The 24,472-nt window shown below is 48.2% G+C and overlaps 1 protein-coding gene across 1 annotated transcript in view; it reads right to left on the bottom strand.

Moving 5' to 3' along the window:
• The window catches only part of ARFGEF3 (ARFGEF family member 3), a 505,700-nt gene that overhangs the window by 56,448 nt on the left and 424,780 nt on the right, over positions 1 to 24,472 (bottom strand). Inside the window, exon 28 of the mRNA XM_078649342.1 lies at positions 17,220 to 17,348. Within this exon, the coding sequence (XP_078505468.1) occupies positions 17,220 to 17,348 (129 nt within the window). The remainder of the gene's footprint in view (positions 1 to 17,219; positions 17,349 to 24,472) is intronic.

Below are 24,472 nucleotides of genomic sequence, written 5' to 3'. Positions count from 1 at the left end.
TAAAGGGAGCTGCAAGGTTTAAAGCCAGCCTTCCTAGTGGACATCTGTGACACACCAGGAGAAAGATCTCAAAAACCTTTGACAAAAAGTCAAAAAATGACTGGGGGTAGCTCTCTCCAGATCTGCGCTGACTGGTGAGGAAAGAAAAAAAATGACGCCAGCAAGCAGGTGTGGCGATCTCTATATAGGAACAGCGCACATCACTTATTGCACGGACATAGAGGGGGAAGGGGGCCGCACGTTCAACACCCAAATGGAAATACTGGACAGCTTCCAATCGTACTATGAAACTCTTTATAAGAGTGCGTTGGAGGGACAGGAATGCGAAATTGACACCTTCCTGGAGGGGCTGCAGTTGCCGCAGCTAGACCAAGAGCAGGCAGAGACCCTGGGCAGAGATATTGATCTAGCGGAGATCAGGAGTGCTGTGAAGCGGATGGCTCGTAATAAAACTCCGGGCTTGGACGGTTTGCCCATAGAATTTTACAGTAAATACCTGGAGCAGCTTGCGCCACGGCTCCAAATGGTATATAATGAAGCCAAGGTCAGAGACCGGCTGCCTCAGTCCATGTGTGAAGCTCTAATGATTCCTTTGCTGAAGCCAGGGAGGGAGAGCTGCAGACCAGCATCCTATCGGCCGTTGTCCATGCTGACAACGGACTACAAAATCCTGAGTACCATCCTGGCGACCAGACTGTTACAGCACATGTCGGGACTGGTCCATAATGACCAATCTGGTTTTATCCCTACGCGAAACACTACTATCAATATTCGACGACTAATACGACTGCTGGGAGACCCGCTGTCGAGTGCGCGGACGCCTTTAGTATTATCAATTGATATTGAGAAGGCGTTCGATAGTTTAGATTGGGAATATCTGTACAGGGTCATGCAGCGCTTTGGCCTTGGAGACGGTTACATATGTTGGACGAGGGTGCTGTATGCATCGGCGATGGCACGGGTGCGGGTGGGCTCCCTCATATCGCACCAATATCAGGTGTACCGTGGAACTAGGCAGGGGTGCTCACTATCGCCCCTGTTGTTTGCATTAGCGATAGAGCCCTTTGCGGCGGAAGCCAGGACGGTACAATATTACAAGGGTCTAGTCTACAGGGGAAGCCCCCAGTTTATCTCACTGTATGCGGATGACCTCCTGCTATTCCTAGAGGACGCAAGTGAGGCGCTGGAGGGCGCGGAGAGACTTCTCGCGCTTTTTGATAGGCTGTCTGGTCTGAAAGTCAACTGGTTCAAATCCTGTTTATTTCCGCTGCGACAGGGAGAGATGCGACCTGCCACCCGCCCGCTACTCAATTGGGAACCTAGTTGCCTGAAATACTTGGAAGTACATGTGTACCACACGGCTGCGGATATGCTGGAGGGCAATGTGGGCCACTGTATCGCTGTATACGGGCACTGAAGGGCAGCATGTCCATTTGGGCCACCCTCCCGCTCTCGGTAACGGGACGAATTTCATTATTGAAAATGATAGCTTTGCCACGCCTTCTCTACTACTTTCGCACGCTGCCTGTGTGGATACCCGGTTCTGTCTTTCAACAGCTGAGATCGATACTGATATTGTTTCTGTGGGGCACGGGCAGGCGCAGGATAGCGTTGGCGACGTTGCTCCGCCCGAAGGATGAGGGAGGCCTAGCGGTCCCGGATTTTGAGCTTTATTATCTGGCGGCTCAACTGCAGATTTTCACGCAGGAAGTGGCGAGGGTGTACCGGAGTCCGAGCACGAGAGGGACGGGGGCATCCCCCGCCATGTTCTGGCATATATCACCTTACAGCAGAGGCTCGCCCTCAGAGATTTGTCCCTAGAGGAGCAGACGTTTAGGTTCTGCTGGAATCGATCGCAACGTCGAGCGGGGGTGCGGCACCCGTACGCGCCTGAAATACCGCTGGGGATGGTGACGGCGCTCCCCCAAGGCGGCGACTGGTCGCGTTTACAGGTGTGGGAGGATGCGGGGCTGCAAATGCTAGGTGACCTATACGAAGATGGGGTGTTAATCCCATACCAAACCTTGCAAGATCGATTTGACCTTCCAAGCGGGGACTATTTGATGCACGCTGCTGTGACCAGGGCTATGCAGGCATACTGGGGGAAGGGATTCTGGAGCCCGCTACGTCCATGGCTTGCCAATATACTATGATGTCAGCTGGCACTTATAAAGCGGTAACGTGCCTTTACTCTAGAATGCTGCGTGAAACCTTGCAGCCCTTAACGGCACTGAAAGCTGAATGGGAATTGGAGCTTAAGACAGAGATCCCTGACACCACTTGGGCGCAAATAGTGAGGCGGGCAAGGAAGAGCACGAGGAACGCACGCTTCCAGTTGATACACTGTTATGTCCTCCACAGAGCTTATCTCACACCAGGTAAAATTGGGAAATATTTTGGAGTGGAGAACGCGGCATGCCCTAGATGTACTACGGCAGGGGCGGACTTAGGCCATATGCTATGGGACTGCCCTCACCTACGGGACTACTGGCGGGAGATTGGCGAGACATTAAACGAAGTAACGGACAGAGATTTACAATACAACAAGGCTGTCAGCATATTGCACTGGTTTCCTCACACGCCCAAGAATAGGATCACGAGTAAATTTATAGATATGGGCCTGCTCTTGGCCAAGAGAGCAGTAAAGAGGATTTGGAAATCGAGGACGGGTCCCACGCACAGGCGGTGGGTTAATGAGTTTCTGAAATGGGCGGCGAGCGAAAGCACACTCAGGTATCAGCTGGCTCGCCGCAAGTCAGACGACAGGGCATTGGAGGCGGCAGCGGCGTGGGAGACGTTGGTGCAGGCATTGCGAGATAGCACGTTGGAGGAGGAGGAGGGACCTTCCGACTTAGGTGCTGACGCTCCCATAAACACACCAGGTACACTTTCTCCATAAATAATCATTCACTCCTGTCAGTACTCATATATACACGCTAACAGTGAGCTCAGGCGTAGGTGGGGGAACTTGTGGGTGGAGAGGGGAGGGGGTTAGGGAGTTAAGAAGTTGTGGGGGGGTGGGGTCCGAGGGGGGGAGAAAAATTAAAAGCGGACTGAAGAAATCCTTGCATGAAGAATACAAATGTTAAAATGCTGCTGAGAATGGTGATCCATCGCTTGACACCGCCCGACCTCCGGGATGTGGGCTTAAAGGCCGTGTATGAAGACCACATGAACAACAATAGGCACTGGTGTTAGCAGTGCAGGGTCTTGATAAATGTATGCTGTATACCTTGGTTCTGCAATAAAAACGGTTAAAAAATAAATAAATCACTTATTGCACGGACAACGCTGACGATACCATGTGGAGCTGAATAATGCCACCTACCGGTGCCCAAGGGTCCTGCTCACGAAAAGTTTTTGGGCCCAGTCTGACACCTGGAGATAATTCGAAGGTAAGGAATCTGCAGCTAGAAGTCTCTATCAGATACTGACATTTTGCTTTACTCATTCTTAGCAGTTAGGGAAAGCATGAGAAATACAGATTCGTTTGGTTGCTTAAGTATTTATTCAGACATAATAATAGACAAGAGGGTTGTAAGGTGACCTTATGTATCCTTTGCACAAATCAAAAGCTCAGTGAGCTGTAAAGAGCACAACAAAGGATTTATTTCTCAAAGATAAAGAAACATAGTAAGCTCTAGCATATTGCTTTGTCTATTTTGCTCCTAATGTATGCTCTCTTTTTGTCAGTGAATACCATTGCTTTAATTAAGGTCACCAATTCTCCATAGTAATGTTTGCTGTACTTGAGCATCTACAGCAAATCAAGGAAACAATTTTTTAGATAGTCGTGGACACTCTGAGTAGGTGCTGCAGACCCCAGGGGTTCTCGAACCCAAGGTTAAGAACCACTGTCCTAATGCATTCTTTTATTTTTAACTAACCACTATTAAGGACTAATTCCTATTGAAACGCACAGCCAAAAATTCATCATTCACTTTAAATTCTACCAGAAGCACAAGTTACTTACCTTCAGTAACGATATATCTGTAAGAAACAGTAGTTAGTGTTAGATTCCTTACGTTAGAATATCCCCAGGCGTCAGACTGGATCCGGAAAGTTTTACGTAGCAGTACCCCTGCGCGTCGGTAGGCGTCGTCTGCGGCTCCGCGTCCGTCGTTGGCTTCGTTGGCGCCGGGATGACGTCGTCAGAGTACTTAGACGCCGCCCTCGCGCGCTGACGTCAGTTCTTATTCACAGCTTTTCTGCGCCAGAAACGCAGAGCCATGATAAAAACCAACACTGGTGCCATGAAACTAGGGCCCTCAAAGGGAAAACCTTAACCCTAGATATCGGTTCGCAGAACGTGGAGGATGGGTGGGGCGGTGAGGTATCTAACTAACTAATGTTTCTTACAGATATATTGGTACCGAAGGTAAGTAACTTGTGCATCTGAAAGAAACAGGTTAGTGTTAGGTTCCTTACCTTAGAATAGATACCCCAGCAATACCAACCCCGGTGGTGGGTCTGCGAACAAATGATCACACCAGAAAGTCCTGGAGAACAGAACGGCCGAAAAAGCCATCTCTCCGGACGTGGCTGTCCAGGCAGTAGTGTCTAGCGAACGTGTGCTTCGAGGCCGACGTAGCTGCCTGACAGATGTCCTGCAAGCAGACTCCCAGACCCAGGGCAGTAGTAGCCGCCGTGGCACGAGTGGAATGGGCCCGCAGCCCCACAGGAGGCTTCTTTTTAGCCGGTGAATAACAAGCCTTTATGCACAAAATGACCCATCGAGAAATGGTTTGTTTGTGCACCGCCCGTCCCTTTATAACGCCCACGTAACCGACAACGAGTTGGTCATACACCCGGAACTGGCGAGTGCGGTCCAGATAGAAGGAGATCGCACGTTTTGGGTCCAGACGGTGGAGCCTCTCTTCCTCTTTTGAGGGATGCGGAGGCGGAAAGAAGGTGGGCAAGGGTATGGACTGCCCGATGTGGAAGGCTGTGACTACTTTGGGCAGGAAAGAGGGACGTGTTCTCAAGACAAACTTTGTCCAGATGGACAGAAAGGAAAGGATGCTTAGAAGATAGAGCCTGGAGCTCACTCACCCTCCTGGCAGAGGTGATGGCAACCAGGAATGCAGTCTTAAGAGTAAGAAGACAGAGAGGACAATTGTGAAGTGGCTCAAAGGGAGCGCACATCAGATAAATAAGAACAAGATTCAAGTCCAACTGAGGCATCAAGAAAGGGGCAGGAGGAAACATGTGAGTGATGCCCTTCAAGAATCTATTTACAACAGGGGACTTGAAAAGAGATGGCTGATCAGGAAGCCTTAAGAAGGCTGAAATGGCAGAGAGGTAGCCTTTGACAGTGCCCAGAGCAGAGCCCTGCTGGGCAAGAGAAAGAAGAAAGAGGAGAACCTGTGAAAGGGGGGCAGAGAGTGGATCCACAGCCTTTGCTGTGCACCATGCCACAAATTTGTTCCACCTGCAGGCGTATACCGTTTTTGTGGAGGGACGCCTGGCTGCCAGAATGGCATCACAGACTTCAGGAAGCAAGTCAAATGGCCTCAACTGCCGCTGCTCAATCTCCACGCATAGAGGTGGAGGCTGGACAGGTTCGGTGGAGGACCGTCCCCTGCTGCTGCGACAGAAGGTCCTCCTGAAGAGGCAGATGAATCGGGGGATCGACTGACATGCTGCGTAGCTCGGGATACCAGTATCTTTGTGCCCAGTCCGGAGCCACAAAGATCACTTGGGCCCGGTCGTGCCTGATCTTCTTCAGCACTCTGGGCAGAAGTGGTATAGGCGGAAAGGCGTACAACAGACCGCAGCTCCACGCGCGACAAAAAGCGTCTCCGAGCGAGTGCCGCCTTGGAAATTCCAACGCGCAGAACTGATGACATTGCGCGTTCTCTTCGGTGGCAAATAGATCTAACCAAGGCCCTCCTCTTAGCTGAAAGAGGCCTTGCGCCACGTCCGAGCTCAGACGCCATTCGTGATCCATCATGCACCAGCGGCTGAGTTTGTCCGCCCTTGCGTTCAGGGAACCTGCCAGGTGTTGAACCACCAGGGTGACGCCCTGGTGTTTCAGCCATTGCCAGAGGCGCTGTAAGGATCCAAGTGTAGTTTCCACAGGAGTGCCAGGAATCGTCGACAAGATCAGCCCTTCCCCCCTGCACCTATTGCGTCTATCAAGCACTAGCACGCAATGGTGGTATGGAGGGAAAGGAGGGAACAAAACAAGGAAAGGCGGGGATGAAAACAAGACTCTTCGGGCTAGTATCCCTCAGTTTGAAGGCAGACGCTAAAAGTAAATGGGTTAGGTTACTACCAATCAACAACTGACAGATATTAAACATGAAACCTTGTACTATATCTTACCTAAAAGACAGTGAGAATGTTCGTCAGTAACTAGTCGAAATGACATAGGTTGTAATACTGAACCAGCAACTGTTGGCAGTCTTGATACCTAGCCACAACATTAATGGACATTATACCTCTTGGTGACTGTAGGGAGTGTGCAAGAACTGCAAACAATAATCTCTTACCATGCTGTACCAATATTAGGGATTGTGACTGTCCAGATTAGAGGCAATGCGAATGATTTATGTCTCATCTATGAATGCAATGGAATACATGGAAGATTGCACAATCTTGCTACAGGGTAATAATAATAAATGTGGCGCTACTAGCGCTTTACCCGTTCCTAATGCCACCACGCTGCGACGGTTGCCAGTCTCCGATAAGACACCAGTGAGTCCAAAAGAAAGGAACAACATAAAGAAAAAAAAAGATAAAAAATTCCCGGCGGACCACAACTCCCACAATCCCTTGGGGCGACCCCAGGCTCCACAAGTCCGGCCGGCCGGCGGAACAACGAGTGTCCGGCCGACAGGCAGAACGGCAAATACCCGACCCGAAATCCCCTCGGGACCGGAAAGGAGATAGCCGGCTCGGGAGGGAGACCTGTTCTAAACTTGGTTAGGTTCAGTCCAAGTTTCAGGTAAGTGAGGGCGAACCGCCATGGGACTCAGGATAACAAAGGGACAAGGGCGGTTCTGAGAGGGACAATCGAGAGATGGACAGGCAGCCGAAAACCGCAATAGAACGGCACACGGCTCCAAACCCAGATCAGGAGAGAACTACTGAAGAGCGGAAAATGCCGTAACACTGACAGCTCCCAAAACAACGGAAGCGGCTTCCACGGAAGTGACGTAATCTCTCTAACGACTGACACACTAGAACGCGAAGCCAAGAGATGCGGGAAGGTCAGGCTTTTGACTCAAGCCCGTTCCCTTCGCGCATGCATGTGATATGGACAGCGCGATCCGATCGGAGGACTGGCAGGCGTGACAGGCGCAGAGCCTCCAGACAAAGGGTCCACGACCCCACCCCGCCCTGTTTGTTGCAGTATCACATGGCGTTGGTGTTGTCCGTGAACACCTTCACTACACTTCCTCGGACAGAGGGAAGGAATGACGTCAGTGCAAGCCGGATCGCCCGCAGCTCCAGAAGGTTGATATGGAGCCGGGACTCCGCCGGAGACCAGAGGCCTCTGATCTCCGCCTCTCCCATGTGGCCCCCCCCGCCCAGCCCAGGAGAGACGCATCCGTCACTACTACGTGCTCCGGTTGCGATAGGGAGAGGGATCTGCTGCTGACCCAATCGCGGTCTGTGAGTCACCACTGCAACTGTCTCACAGCGCCCTCGGAGATCAGGACGTGGTCGGACAGGTTGCCCTGATGCTGGGCCCACTGAAACTTCAGGTCCCACTGCAGAGCCCGCATCCGCCACCTGTCGTGATGCACACGAAGGATGCAGGAGGCCATCAGACCCAGAAGCCACTGCGTCAACCTGACCGGGACTCGGGATAAAGGCTGAAAGATCAGAATCAGAGCCTGAATATCCCGAACCCGCTGCTCGGGAGGATAAACCCAAAACTGCGCCGAGTCCAGAACTGTTCCGATGAAGAGGAGCTCCTGAGAGGGACACAGGTGTGACTTCGGCACATTGATGGAGAACCCCAGCAGGTGCAAGAGGTCGGCCGTAGTCTGGAGGTGGCTGACGACTGTCTGGGGTGAGCCCGCCTTCAACAACCAGTCATCGAGATAGGGGAAGACTGACACCCCTAATCTGCGCAGATGAGCTGTGACCACCGCCATCACTTTCGTGAACACCTGAGGGGCGCTTGTAAGGCCGAAGGGGAGCACGGTAAACTGGAAGTGCTCGCGGCCTACAGTGAACCGCAGGTAACGCCGTTGGGCCGGCAGGACGGGGATGTGAAAATATGCGTCCTGCAAGTCCAACGCTACCATCCAGTCTTCTGGGTCTAGGGCAGCTAAGACCTGAGCCAAAGTCAGCATCTTGAACTTCTCCTTCCGGAGGAAGCTGTTGACATTCTGCAGGTCCAAGATAGGGCGTAGGCCCCCTTTGCCCTTCTTGGGAACCAGAAAGTAGTGAGAGTAACAACCACACCCTACTTCTGGCTCAGGAACGCGCTCGATGGCCCCCTTGGCCAAGAGGGCCGTAACTTCCTCTTGCAGAAGTTGTAAGTGATCCCCTGACATGCGGTGGTACTGCGGTGGCATGGATGTAGGGGTCGCCTCGAAGGGGAGGGAGTAGCCCCTTCAGACGATTTGCAGCACCCACCTGTCCGAAGTGATGGAGCGCCAGTGGAGGAGGCAAACCCTGCCCACCACTGGCGTCGAATGGGTCTGAAAGCTCGGACTAGGAAGGCTTTGAGGCGAATGCTGCAGGGGTGGATGTGGACTGGCCTCGCCGCTGTCCCCTGGCACCACCACGGTGGTTACCACGTCTGCCGCCACGCTGGATGTTAGTCTGTGACCCGTGGCTGGCAGGACGTGAAGGGTGCCCCTTGCTTGGCCACGAAAGGAGCGAAAGGCAGAAGTTTGCTGTCGCTGGCCCAACAGGCCCAAGGACTTGGCTGTAGCCCTGGAGTCCTTAAAAACGCTCAAGCGCACTGTCTGCCTTGTCGCCAAAGAGGCGACGGCCATCAAACTGCATGGCAATGAGGGAATTCTGGACATCAGCCGAAAAGTTGTCGGACCTCAGCCAGGTGTGGCGGTGAACCGCCACAGTCGTGGAAATCGCCCTGCCCAGCGAGTCCGTAGTATCCAGCCCACATCGGATAGAGTTCCGTGCTGCATCCTGCCCTTTCACAAGGGCTTGAGCGAGTTTGACCCGGGCCTCCTCCGGGCAAGCTGGCAGCACGCCCGCGACTCTGTCCCACAGAGAGTGGGCATAACGGCCCAAAAGGCAAGCGGTGTTGACCGGCCGCAACCCCAAACTAAGTGAGGAGAACAGCTTCTTACCAAACTGCTCATACCTTTTGGATTCTCGATCAGGTGGAGTTGTCGGGAATGCGGTCTGGGAGTTAGAGGCCTGGATAACCAGGCTCTCAGGGATGGGGTGGGTGCACAGGAAGCTAGGGTAGCCCGGGACCGGGTGGTGGCACCTGGCCACGTTCCGATCTACAGGCGGACCTGTAGCGGTCCTGGACCTAGTGCCCAACAGAAAGTCAGAAAGGGCCTCATTAAACGGCAGTAGAGGCTCCGAAGAGCTTGCCTGCGGTTTAAGGACCTCGGTGAGGAGGTTAGTCCTCACGGCCGCGACGGGGAGCTCAAGACCTAAGGCCTTGGCCGCCCTCGTCAGCACCATGCTGTAAGCAGCCCCCTCCTCCGTAGCCACGGTAGGAGGGGAGACAAAGCCAGTGTCGGGCGAAGTGTCCAAACCACTGGCCTCCCCTAGATCCACTGCCCAGTCCTGATACAACTGACACTCCCGTGCCAGAGGGTCCTCAGACCCCTCCCAATCCTCCTCGTCTCCCATCCCCATGATAGTCAGTTGCAAAAGATGGGGCTGGATCATAGAAGAATTGCTCTTCTCTCGGTGTCAAATGCGGCGTCGAGCGACGCCGGTCCGACGCCGGATCTGGACCGAGGACGACGACGTCCGGGGACGGCGTCGGGGGTGAAACCCTGGGGGTCGGCGCCGGCGGAGGGGTTGTAAGGTCAACCAGTGGCGACCCGGATCCGGACCCGGGTTCGAAGTCGCCGACGGCGCCGAAGCACCCGACGGCGCCAGGACCGAAATCCCGGCCCGCTTGGGCTCCCAGCCGGGGCCACGGGGCCCGGAGGCGCCACAGCTGGACCGGACGGAGGTGAGAGCGGCCTCATGGCCATGAGGAAGGCATCGATCTCCTCTGGCGTCGCGTTCAGCCCAGCCACCGGCGGGTATGGGGCTGGCAGTGGCGCCTGGGGCGGAGCCGCCAGGGCGTTGTCGTCTCTTCAACTTCTTGTGCCTCTTACCTGAGGACTTGGAGCCCGACGAATGGTGTCGACTCGCCGAGCTGCGATGACTGTGGCCCCGCTACCGGTCCTTCGACCTCCTCCTCGACCTGGACCGTGAACGGCGCGGGACCGACTCCCGGAGCTCGAGGCACTTACGCGACCGCTCCCGCCTAGCCTTCGACGTCAAGACCCGGCAGTCGAGGCACGACTTGTCGTCATGGTCGGCCCCAAGGCAATACAGGCACCGGCGATGGGGGTCCGTAACCGACATCAGTCAGTTGCAATCGGCACAGGGCTTGAACCCGGGCATCCCTACCGGCACCGATAGTCTTACGACTCGAAACAGGATCAAAAAAGATCGAAAAAGTTAGTCAAAAAGTGACTAAGGAGTACTGCTTTTTCCGGATCTGCGCTTGCTGGTGCGAAAAAAAAAAAAAGAAGAACTGACGTCAGCGTGCGAGGGCGTCATCTAAGTACTCCGACGACGTCATCCAGGCGCAAACGACACCGACGACGGACGCGTAGCCGCAGACGACGCCTACCGACGCGCAGGGGTACTGCTACGCAAAACTTTCTGCATCCAGTCTGTCGCCTGGGGATATTCTAAGTTAAGGAATCTAACACTAACCTGTTTCTTTCAGATCAAGGATGCTTCATGTTGACAAGGGCAGCTCCCAACAGATTTTTAGGATATCCACACAGGAAAAATTCACGTGCAATGCACCTAGCTAAGAATAATGTACAAAGTAAAAGAATATCCTAAAATAAAACTGGCAGAAATCTTAACCCATGGACCAACATGGACATACTGAATGAGTGGAGTGATCAAATTGGAATATAACCACAGCTAGGAATGTAGGGAATGGTGTGTTAGTGATCCTGTGGCACTATTGACTTCCTATAAGCTATGCTATAATTATCTAACTCAATACAACATAGAGCTATAATCCTCCAAGCCACCATCCAATCAAATTATAAAATCATGTGCTTTTCCAGCGGTCTGTAGTTCTGCTCAGTGTGACAAGATAGGAAGTTACTGCCAACGGGAGTAGTGGTGCGAATTGGAAAATCTGCACCCACACTTTCAACAGATTATATTTGAGTATGGATGTGATAGTGAATAGCCTTTTAAGTAGTTAATAGCAAGTACTTGAAGCAGTGGGTCAGAGACCTGTAACAATCACCAGAGAAAAGCTAGTCTCAGAGACGGTTCAGGTTGAAACAGCACTATCACTTGAGAAGACAGAGAGGTGGGGTGCACAGACAAATAACTGGATGGAGAGAGTTGTTAACTCTCATCAAGATAGAAACCAGATTGAAAGTGCAACACACAAGGTGGCAGTGACGTTAACAAAGACAAAAAATATCCTACCCTTTCAGCAGTTGCAGAAAGCGGAGAATCTCAAATCACAAAAACCCAATAGCACCATTGTTTTCTTGAAATGCCTTCATCTCAAGACCTCCAAACCGCAAAATTAAAAATTGATTGAACGCTTTTCGGCTTTCCATGTAAACACTTGAAAATAGACTGGACAGCTTTCCACTTTAAGATTCCTTGTTTCATTCTGAAACATCTCATCCACTCCTGTCATACAGAACAGACGTTCCCAACCCCATGCTATGCAACACCAATTACTTCTGAAGAAGTACTCAACGGGTCTACACTTGCCGTCAGACTTCAGCTTGAACAGAAATGCCCAATTTTGGTCTTATTTGTGGTAAGCATGGATCGCAGTGCACTTAGTGGCAGAAGCTAGGTAGCTTTCCAGATAAACCAAGAAGTATTACATTCAAACAAGATATTTGCTGCACATTTCACAATACTATAGTTAGCTAAGTGCAAATATCATTGCTGACGTCACACAAAGTGTGGTGCCTCTGACCCTGGGCCCTTGGAGAGAGCCATTCAAAGTTTTGCCATAAAGCATTCATGGTACATAGTGCCAAAAGTTTCAGTAGGGACAACCAATATATGGAGGAGATGAGAAGGCCGAGCAAGGACTGCTCATTGACGAAAGGACTTTCACAACCAGCTAATACGAGAAAGAGCCACTAAACAAGAATTTCAGCAGAATCAACTGGGAAGATGAGGTGGCATGGAGAGTCAGTGAGTCGTCTAAGAAAGAGCGATGAATGAGAAATAGATGGTGTAAGGCCACATCTCAGTGGAAATTTGTCGGTAAGATGACTTCACTGAGCCAGAAGTAAGAAATCACCATGCCCTACCCTTTACACCTTTATCTCGAGTAACAAAAGCCTTAAAAAAATGTTGCTAAACTGTGAAGGAACAATTAGAATAATTACAGCTATACTTTTGATAATACTGCTATGTTTTTGACAATAATACCATGATGAATATAAAAGAAAATGTTGTTAAATGAACAATAACATTACATATACACACCACTTAATGAACAGATAATGCAAAATGAAAAAATAAAAAATAAATACGTCAATAAAAGAATCATAAAATGATATACTGTAAAGCCATATTTATTTCGGCATTGTGCCATAAAAGACAGAAATCAAATAAAAACAATTCAAGTACAAAATGTTACATAAAATCCACCAATAAATTAAGATTATCATCCTTCTCCATGTTCATCAAAAATGTTAAAAAGGCTTTGAAAATTAGAGTAACACAACTTCACATAATGATTGTACATGTGTGTTTGGTAATGTGTGGGCAGTTGCTCTCAAACCGGTACTTTAAAAGAACATATCCCAGTCCATATCCTAAACAAGCAATAAAAATACTATTTTTCCAGACTTTAATAATCAAATATAGGGAGCAAGCTCTAGGTCTTTAGGTTTTAAACTGCGCACGCGTATTTTGTCCCAATATTACCATTCGCGGTTCTAGGTGTGGTGATCAGCTGAGGCAGTGAGGATGAACTTCTTCCTAATATACCCTATTGTGAACAAATATTTTGACACTGCAAATACATTATGCTGGGTTGTGTCTATTTGGAGTATTCTCAAAGACTCTGTGTGCCGGACAACTACCAAATTCCTACAAATAGTTCTAATCCATTTTGTCCTGGCCAATCTGTACCCTGGACAAAAGAACATAACATGTGCCAAGGTTTCAATAGACCTGCCACAGGTCGGACATACCTGGTCATCTCCACTATAAGAGGATGACCATTTGTGGGTAAAAGCACGCAAGGGTAGTGACCCACGTCTAAACTGTAGGTACAGCTTTCTAGCAAGATTGGGCTCCACCTCGTCCATGAATGTTTCAGCTTTGTATTGTTGATATACTTACATAAAAAGAAAAGAAAAGAAAAACAACTGACAATAACCTCATATTAGTACCATAGAGGTAATGCAAAGTATTTAAATAACAATAAAGTTACTGTAGCAGCTCAGAGATGCAGGCAGCAGCACGGCAAGTTGGGGCGGGAAGTGGGAAGGTAGCACTGCTGATTAACAGGAGGCTGGGAACACTCATCTGATTGGGTAGAAGGAACTTGGATATGAGTGGAGAATAGGCAGCTGCCATCACAAAGAAAGAGACGTCCACCACAGAAGGGCCAAGCACAAAGCATCTTCTGTAAAAAGTAGTTGCTGGGTGCTTCAGAAAATCAGAGGTTTGGGACTGCTGATGTCCCATGTGCCAGTGGGAGTATGATGAGTAACTAAGAAACTGGGAGAGGGAAGGCATGTCCTAAGAAGCAGTATAAAGGACAGATGCCCCTAGGATGGATGTTCATGTCCTCCTGTTTCACCCTGCAGGACGATTGACTGGCACCTAGGACACCTTCTCGGACACTCCCTGAATGGCATCGTAATGTACTCTCCACGCCTGGACTTATCAGAGACTTTCAGACTCTGATAGGTCCAGGTTTCTGCCAAACTCCCCAAAGTAGAAGGCCTACTCTATGTCCACAAAAAAAAAATAAGTTACTGACAAGACTAATGAATGTTACTTCTTTATGCACCATCCACACATTGAAAATAATTAATGCTCCAGCCCACTGTGCTGTGGGACAAGTTTGCTGGTCCACTCTTATAAACACAGATCACGGCTATGCAATGCTCTAGTTCTTTTTACATTATTAATAACATTACAAACAATTCTAGGAAGTTACATTCAATCTGTGTAGTAAGCCTTAATGGGCATGGAGAAAGAAGTGTATACAATATAAAGCATGCTTTCTTCCTAGACTCTCCTATAAATGATACATTTCCCTGAACTTCCATATATTTTCTGGGAATCGTCCACTCTTCTGCTAGCAGCCATAGTAACTGTTTCAAATGTAGCAGACTGTCCCATCTCTTTCATCCACTTAAGTATTTTATGGTGTATATGTATTGATCCAGAGAGGCTGGCTGTGGCCTGTGTCTGTTGGACCACTCCATTAAGCATGTATCTATTAGTGATACTGCTTGCAAGGGTGGAATATTAATTGTGGCTGTTGCATCGATGTATTTATATCGAACCACAAAGCAACTTTCATTGCCACACATCCTCAAGATAGCTTAAATGCGTCAAAAGTAACAGCAGAATATGGCTCCCTGGGTAATCACTTCAAAAATGGCTGTGCACTGGAATGAACGTGCCCTTCCGTAAGACTCCAAGTGGATGTGGCTCCGCTCCGAGTTGAGCCGTGAGCAGCTCATGCACTGACTTATACAGATACTGAGGTAATGTAGGAACTGTACATGGTGTTGAAAACTCGGTCGGGTTAAATAACTGCAGTACAAAGCTCTTGATTAACAGTGTACATATAGCAGAACAAGTATTGGCAAAGCCAACAGGTCTCGCCTATGCAAGAGCTATGGGCCAATGTCTTTTAGCCGTGTTGTACACCAGTGTGGCTGCTGGTTAGCATGGCTAAAAGTAGTATAGAGGAGAGTGGTATAGAGTGTTGTAGAGTGAAATGGCAAAGAGGGGAGTAGAGTGTTGTGGAGTTGCATTGATTGTTGTGAATTGGAGTGGCATAGAGAGGAGTACAGTGGAATGGAGTAGTGGGCTGGTGTAGAGTGTTGCAGAGTACAGAGGCGTACAGCGCAGTGGCATAGAATACAGGGTTGTACAAGGCATCATCGTAGAATGCAGTGGCATCGATTATAGTGTTGCATAGTAGAGTGCAGTGGTGTAGAGGAGAATGGAGTGGTGCAGATTAGAGTGGCATAGAGTACAGTTGTCGAGTAGAATGGCATAAACTACAGTGGTGTAGATTGGTGCAGAGTGCAATGGCGGAGAGTGGAGTGATGCAGAGTAGAGTGGTGTGGAATGCATTGCCACAGAATGCAATAGTGCAGAGTAGAGTGGCGTAAAGTTCAGTGGCATTGAGTGCAGTGTGGCAGAGTAGAGTGTCAGAGTGCAGTGGTGTAGAGAGGTGTATAGTGCAGTAGCATACAATAGAGTGGAGTGCAATGGTGTACAGTTGAGTGGAGTGGTGTAGAATAGATTGGACTGGTGTACAGTGCATTGGGGTAGAGTGTTGCAGAGTATAGTGGCTTAGAGGTCAGTGGCCTAGAATTCAGCAGCGTACAATGCAGCATCGTAGAATGCAGTGGCGTAGATTAGAGTGCTGTATAGTAGAGTGCTGTGGTGCAGAGCAGAGTGGCATAGAGTCTAGTGGCATAGACTGCAGTGGTGTAGAGTGACGTGGAGTAGAATGGCGTAGAGTAGAGTGGCATAGAGTGCAGTGGCTTAGAGTGGTGCAGAGTAGAGTGTGGTGGCGTGGAGAGGCATTTAATGGGGTAGAATGAGTGGAGTGGCGTAGAGTGCAGTGGCTTAGAGTGGTGCAGAGTAGAGTGTGGTGGCGTGGAGAGGCATTTAATGGGGTAGAATGAGTGGAGTGGCGTAGAGTGCAGTGATGCAGAGTAATGGCGTTGAGTGGCGAAGAGTACAGTGGCGCAGAGTGGAGTATGCATGGTGTGGTAGCACACTGCCATTACAGACAACATATTTTCAATAAAAATTACAATTACATTTGCACAGACATACCGTTTTACTGATAAAACTATACAGCGCACAAACGATTATGTGTGGAAATGGCATCACCTAGTGTACTGGTTTGTTATGATCATAATAAAGTATTTGTTTCCACCACTCTTCGGAACTAACAAAAAAGGTGCTACATTTGTTCTTTTCTAATTCTGATAAATTCTGCAATACTTCCCCCCCCCCCAGTATCCAGCAAGATTGTCAGGTAAATTCTCTCACTTTGAAGTCAGAGAAACAGACATAAACACCAAATTCCCTGGAAGACAGAGCCTGTCACTTGACCTCTGTCTGTGAATGCTCAGCAAACATGACAATATAAGAACAAGATTTACAGGCCTGTTTACAGAAAGGAGTACTCCTGGAAGAATACAAGGAGAGGTAGATTGAAAAGGCATTGCTCCTTGGGACGGAAAAACTGAAGCTGTACAGGCTAAAAAAAAGTAACACCAGCAAACAGAAAGCCAGAATTATAAGTTACAAACCACAGAGGCAACGGTAAGGAACCAGAGGAATGCATTCACAGAGAAGCTTTCGTAATGTCCTCAAGATGTCTTAAGCAAACCAGATAATCGACCTGAAAAAAGCTCAGAATTTCTCCCATTTGAGGGAAAGCCTTTCCATTTTATTCTGGTTATGGCCTGGGTGTGTGACATTCACGTAATTGGCTTTTGCGCAGTTATGCAACATTTTTGCAGAATTCTGCATAAATATGCAAAATGCAAATACGTCATTTCACACTATATTGTAGCGTGAAATGCATCCTCGCATCAGTGTTTGACACACAGACGCTTTTTGCGCTAAAACATTTGTGCAAAGAACACAAAAGCACCAAGAACAACAGCTGCTCATGTTCAGTTTGTGTGCGTTCCTGATAAATTTCTACCACAAATAGTGCATGATTACACACAAAACAAAATTCCAAAAATAAGTCAATTATGGTGGTACAATTTAAATTTTGCCCAAGCCTAGCCATGGTTATGTAACTGGCTTTTTCTACTTACCAGGTACTTTGGTGACTTCTCGCAACAGCTCAAACAGCAAATCCAGGGTGGGAGGCTGGTGCTGCCGGGGACAGTTTGAGATGGTGGTTGTCAGCTGTTCCAGCAAAATGATCCAGACTTCTATTAGGCCTACAAGAGAGAAGACACATGAGGGCTAAAAACCAAAGAAGCAGCAATCTTCTGGAAAAAACACAGCAAAATATACAGCCATTTCCAAGCAGCATGGCTGTGGCACTCTTATTAGAACCGTTTGGGCCTAGATATCTATGCAAACACCAATAACGGGAGAACATGTTCCCTTGACTTATGTGGCAAAAATAAACAATGTGTTCATTTTCTGTTGTGTATTCTGCTCAGTGGTTGTACCACTCAGGTCAGAAGAGAGACTCGACTTTCTAACCAAGCCATCAGGTCAGAAACAACACATCACAAGAACTAAGACCTCCCACTGACTCAGGAGAGTCCGAGGCACCGACGGATAGGGTGAGGTCTCCCATACCTGAGTTGTTACCGGGTGAGGTGAGGTTTTTTATCTCATACAAAACAGGTGTGAAGATGCAGTAGCAATCTTGTATTTAGGTCCTGAAGAAAGCCTGGGCAAGGGGCCCTTAAGGTTGACCATATTGTGAAGTGGCCTATTTGTTGAAAGCTGCTTTTGCACTATTTTAATAGGATTGGCAGGGATATTTTTATTAAAGTAATTTTTCTCTCCCAAATCCTTTTTAATCTCACTCACATGCACTACACTGACAACTCCATCACCCAAGCTATTGATATCCATTCTTAAATGGAGATAATAGATGATCGAGTAATAATCTTCTTTTTTACTTACACTTCCTTCTGTTGCTATTTATGTGACCTGGTCGCAACCCCATCCACAGAACCTCTCACAGTGATCTGGAAGAGTTGTGGTAGGAAGGAAGGATATCCAAGTGATGACACTGTCCACTCTTTTCGAAGTTGATGGACATCCTATCATCCTGTGAAGGTCGTTTCTCCTTCTACACTTCTTTTTGGGTTCATTACACTTTGAATATGCGCTGGGTGTTTGCAATCTTAGTTTTTGTGATAACCTGTTTTGCTCGCTTCTCAGAGACCACCAGATTATTTTGTAGTTGTGATTAATTGTACTGGGGATTACATCTGTATTTGGTCTTTAAACTCTCCCTTGGATCCTTCTCTTCCCTCTGGAGGTGTAGTAAATGTTCAGAAGAAATTCAACACAAAGCACAAAGCATGGAAACATTACAAACAAACCTACTCTTTATTTTGTCTTGTGTTTCTTGCAAGGCCCATTGCAGTTTTCCCTATGTTAGCCTAACTGCACACCTTGTAGGCCTTATTTTCCTTTGCCCACATTACTATATACACATGCTTGTCTTTGTGCCACATTGTAATTTCACACGGAACCTGTATATGCTTTCACGTTCTGTTCTATTCCTGGGATTTAGTCTGAGCCGACAAGGTCAGACAACAATGTCCATTGTTATTCTTTCTGGCCAGGCACTAGCACCTAGACATAACACAATAATGCAGCTGTTGTGTCTGTGCACACATGTCCTATCATATAGATGAGTACATGAGCCACAAAGGGGCATATGGAACAAGAGTTCTGAGACAAGAGCACTGAGTCTGCTGAGATGTAGAGCATCCGTATGTGTATGCTAAGGTATGGGATCTACCGGTAATCCCAGAAATCATTCATACACTCATTTAGCTTCAGTAGCAGGGGAGAGGGTTAAGTTACTCTCTCACATAAAATAACAGTGCTTTCATGGTATATGGATTATTAACAGTGCTTACAACATTTTCATTATGCATCTGTTTTCTAAGTGTGGAACGTATACTGCATTTCAGAGCACGATAGTTTGAATAAATATTCAAAACTTTCTTCGTGTCTCATGGTTATCTCATTGTGGACAAAAGCGAGTGAGCGAGCAAAAGGGTGTGTCGTGTTACCGCGATTCCGGTGAGGGTCAAGAGTGTTGTGTTCTGGGGGTGCTAATCCACTTCTCTTGTAAGGTTAGGAGGGCAAGTGAGGCACGATAGCTAGTTGGAACCGGACTCATGGACACTGAGGTGGTATAGTAACTCAGTCCCTACATACTGATGTTCTATGGTTCCAAGCATAGTTCAGTTTCAGAGCAGAATCCCTGCAACAGTTTAAAATTATTTTATTTAGAGAAAAAGGGGAAAAGGAACTCACGAATGAAAGGGATATAAATGCAAATGACAATTATTACACCCTGGTTTGTAATCTCCAAAGAACTGATTGTTGGACAGTGTTTCATTAATCGCTTCACCATGGCAGGAAACGAGAGCAGCCTCGAATGCATGTCAGGTTACACCGAGTTTGCATTCAAATCAGGTTCCGCAGTCAACAGCGGACAACTGGGTAATCAATATGTCATAAAGACAAAAGTAGATATATTGGTTTAATTGGTGCAAGGATTGGGCCAGTGCATTGCAAAGCTTTGACCCTACACATGAAACTTCATAAAGTGACAACCTGAAAGTGCATATTTAGTCTCTTTCTACCACTGCTGCTAGAATACATTTTTAGCAGTTTTATGCAGCCCGAATGCGGCCCAACGGCACTAAAGCGCTTTACAGGAGCACTAGAAGGGCAGATTCTTTTTTTTAAGACACAGGGAGATTAAGTGGTTTTCCCTGGCCTGAATCACAGGACATTGAGCAGATGCTGGGACTCGAACCTGGCTCCCTAGTTCGGTCAGCATCTCTGACAGTTAGGCCACATCTCCTCCTCAATATATACTCATAACCCTTTTTATGGAAGCAAGTTTACATTTTGTTCCAGAGTCTCCCCTCTACTGTTCCAATTGTCCTCTAAGAGTGAACTTCTTGTAAATATGTAGCCTCCATTCTGTGCCAGTTACTGAGTATTAACCCTTTCCATGCTGATGACGGAACCGCTCCGTCATCAGCTGCGTTTGGGCTGTGCTGATGACGGAGCGGTTCCGTCATGGCCCCGCCGCCGCGCCTGTGCGGCGCTGATTTCGCGCCTGCGCGGCGCATTCTATTGAGCGGGCGGGGCCATGACGGAACCGCTCCGTCACGAGCACAGCTCAACCGCGGCTGGTGACGGAGCGGTTCCGTCACCAGCATGCAGCCGCCGCGGTTGCGATGCGGTTAATAATCAGTTAATACCAAGATGTGTACTTCTTCACGCAGGAATTCGGTGACTGCATGTATCTACCCCTACAAGTGAACGAGCGGACAAATTAACTGGAAGAGCCGAGCCAAAGGCCTGGATCGACTCTAAGAGCTTGTGCACGAGCTGAGCCCTGAAAATAGTTGGGACTGAAAATATGCAAAAACATCATGTGGAAATATGATTGTGTATTTAAAATTAAAAGGTGTTTCTTTAGCATGCAACAGCGTTTCACCTTAATACACCAGAATATTTTTGTACAGCGCACACCATGTAATCGCATACTACAAGGTACTCTCAGTTAAGATAACAAAGAAAAAGGAGGCTCTGTGATATAAAATATTGGCCAAGGGTCACACAATTTGGTCAAGAGGGGAAGCCAGGATTGGTCCGGGGTTTTCTGGTTTACCATTATGCAATTCACCCAATAGATGGTACCTCTTTCTCTCCTTTTTAAAACCAAAGGTTTATGCTTTGTTTTTAACTCTATGCATATGATGTTAGAGGTAGGTGGCAGGCAGAAGCCACTTTAAAGTTTGGCTCATTTTGGGCTTGGGGGCCAAGAGGAGCTCGAGCTGAGCCAGGCCTCAGAATCAAGCCTTAAGTAGCTTGCCTACCTTTAGTCATTCATTACTAAGTCATCTGCAGGGCTGCAATGAAGCGGATGGGTACACAGATACAAATGAAGATAGAGACCTGTAAGCATGGCCAGACTGGGAACCTAAACCAGCCTTGGCAACTCCTCTCAACCGCCACCCCCACCACCCCAGGAGGGACGATTGGGTGCTACTCAGAAGCTCCAGCCCTCTGGTGCATCGCTACCACTTTTGTTACAGGTACCAGCCACCAACCTTCCAGCTCACCGGAAAAGCACGGTGCCCGCTATGGCCCTGCCTGTGAGTAAAGGAACTGTGGTGTTTTATTTCCCAGAAATGATTTGAATAGATCTGCTGCAACAGGGACTGGACTCTGCCCTGTTTTATCTGTGTGTCGCCTGGCAGAAAGAGAAATCCCGGGCATTAGGCTTCTTCTCTTTCTTCCGATTGGCTGCGGCAGATGAGCAAGCTACAATGCTAAATGTCTTTTTCAGGTGGGTCTGCTGAGAGCATGGCAAGGGCATTCTAACAATCCCCATCAACCGCGCAGCATTGTCTGTGCATGTTCAGATTTAACACCATCAATTAGCAATTCTCAATACATACTTAGATTTATCACAATGCAATAAGAACAGATGATGGACGTAATGCTGAACAAATCAAACATTCACCTCTGGTCACAGATCTGGGTTAAATCCATTGTTTTTTTGCTCACCATGCCTAGCCACTTATTTATTTATTTATTTATTAAATTTATAGAGCGCACTATCACCTTACAGGCATCCTGGTGCTAAGCAGCTCAAAGACAGAGGTGAAACAGAGAACAAAGACCGGTCATCTAATTCTTGGGGAATAGCCAGGTTTTTACGCGCCTCCTGAAAGGGAGAAGTTCCCTGATTAGCCTGAACTCCCAGGGAAGACTGTTCCACAGTCTAGCTGCTGCCACTCCGAAGGATCTACCCCCTGACCTGACTTTCCTAAAGCTAGGCACCTTCACCAGTCTAGCCGAAGACGAGCGGAGCGGCCGGCCTAGAAGGGGTGTACCAAACAAATTTTTTACGCAAGATCATAGGCAGTGGCGGCTGGTCCATGGGGGCGTTAGGGCGCCGCCCCACTGCTTTCTCGCCGTGCGAGAAGGCAGAAACACATGGTAGTTATTACCGTAATAACTACCATATGTTTCTGCCTTCTCGCACGGCGAGAAAGCAGAAGTTAGAGTGGGAGGGGTTACTCGAGGGCAGGGGGGAGCGGCTTGCCCACTGTTGTTAATACTGTCTGTTTGGGAAGCCTGAGAGGCTGCCAAACAGACAGTATTAACAACAATGGGCAAGCCGCTCCCCCCTGCCCTCGAGTAACCCCTCCCACTCTCCCTGCTCTCTGTATGCTGCAGCATACAGAGAGAAATGACGTAGGTAGGGCAGCCGGCCGATCCAATCACAGCGCTGGCTGCTGTGGAGGGGAGGGAGGCTGCCTGCAGCCTTCCTGTTGACGAGAGCCCAGACGTTTTCAAAATCCAGGACGCGGGATTCGGGAGTCTGCAGTCTCGGGAGAAAAGCGGGAACTGAAGCCAAGGTAAGTTTTATAATATTTTATCATTTATTATCGTCGATGTCACGGTGTCTTTCCCTTCGTTTGTATACCAGTCTCCCTTCCCTGGAGAGCTTTTATGCGCCCTCCTGATTCCTCAGCTTTCACTTCTCTTCTCCTTCCCGCCTCATTTTTTTTGTCCACGCGCAGGTTTTCTACAGGCTGTTTTTCTTTTCACTTTTTTCTCAGTCTTGTTTTCACATCCTGGTCTTCTTAATTCCCTCCTTTAGTTTCTAAATGTCACAACCCACATTTCGCTGCGCACGTTCTACTGGATGTGTTATTTTATTCCTCAGACGTTCACCATAAAAGCATAAATCAGGCGTTGTGAAATTATGCCGCTAAGGTGTTACTGCGTCGAGATAATAAACAGAAAAGACACACGATTAACAACAAGCGCATCTTGGTGGCTGGCTGACTGGCTGGCAGGTGAGGGCTCCCCTGGGCATGTCCTCTGCCTTTGCAGGATAAAAATCTGTGCCGCCGCCGGGCCTCCAAAATCTACGGTGCGGGGGTGACATGAATGGCGCCTTCAGTAAACATTTGCATAACCATTTCTACACTGAGAAATTATGGCAGCCAGTAGAAAGGTTCCCCGAGAGTCGGTGTGTAAGATTGACTTCAGTGTCTTGGTGGGCCTATGTAATCGTGCAAAAGGCCTATGTTGGCATGAGTCACTGTAGAAAGCAGGTTCCCCCAGAGTCGGTGTTGTCTTAAGTTCAGTGTCTTTGTGGAGGGCTATCTATGCTATGGCGGCATGAATGAGTCACTGTAGGCGTGCATATCATCTCGCTGTATATCTGGAGTGCATTGTTGCTGCGCGTGCCAGCTGGGGATTGTAGGATAAAGGTCGGGATGACAGCCCTGTCAGGCCTACCAGCCCACTGGTGCAGATTACAAGCAGATGGTCAACATCAGGCGCTCAAACACACCGAGCAATGTTACCACCTTTAATGTTCGCCACAAACAGCGTCAACTCTGACATGAAAACATGTTGTGTCTGCGTGTTTTTGAATATAGGGATGTCCTCGTTTGTACTGTTGCTTTAAGAGCGAGAAATTTTGTGCTCTATTCTAGGAAGTCTGGTTGAGTACAAAACCTCCCTGACAGCTCCATGGCAGAGATGCGTGCTGTAATTTAAAATAAACTTTGAGCACCAGCTGTGCTTCTCATCATTTTGATTCATTTTGTATCCATCTAGTTTACAATCTATTCATTATCACTCAAAGTTTTAGCTTGGTGCTACAGAAAATCATTAATCATGGATATAATTTAATGACAGCGGGGTCATGTCCCACGAGGTACACCTTTGTTTGCCTCAAAATGCTAATCACTCCTCTGCAGCATTAATAAGGGGCTCTGGTTATAAAATGTGATAATAATGTGTGGTCTTGTTAAAATGCATGTAAAGTGCAGTAGATTATAAAAGTATAAAGCAAAACACTTTCACAATTGCTTTATTACCCTTCCTGCTTTCTTACATTTGCTTGAAAATGCATCATTTGGCCACTCTTTTTTCAAACTTTTCTCGGGGGAGAACTCCCCGAATCCCCCTCTAGGTAGCAGTATGGCTAGCATTTTACGCCCCTCCACTTTCAAATGTCACCAGCCGCCACTGATCATAGGGCCAATCCCATGAAGGGCTTTGAAGACAGGCAGATAGATTTAAAATGCACTCTCTGTCTCAATGGGAGCCAGTGAAGTTTTGCCAGAGCTGCCGAGGCGGAGGACCTTCTAGGCAACCCTAAAACTAGTCTGGCTGCTGCTGACTGGATCCTTTGTAGTCTATCCAACAAGAAGTTGGGGGAATCCAGCAGGAGGGCGTTGCAGTAGTCAAGCCTACTGAGGATGGTACATCTTGCCACTTGAGCGTGCGCCTGAGAAGGTAGTAACGGAAA

Source organism: Lissotriton helveticus, chromosome 6 (assembly GCF_964261635.1).
Source record: "Lissotriton helveticus chromosome 6, aLisHel1.1, whole genome shotgun sequence".
Taxonomy (NCBI): Eukaryota; Metazoa; Chordata; class Amphibia; order Caudata; family Salamandridae; genus Lissotriton; species Lissotriton helveticus.
This window is presented reverse-complemented; position numbering and strand designations above follow the sequence as displayed.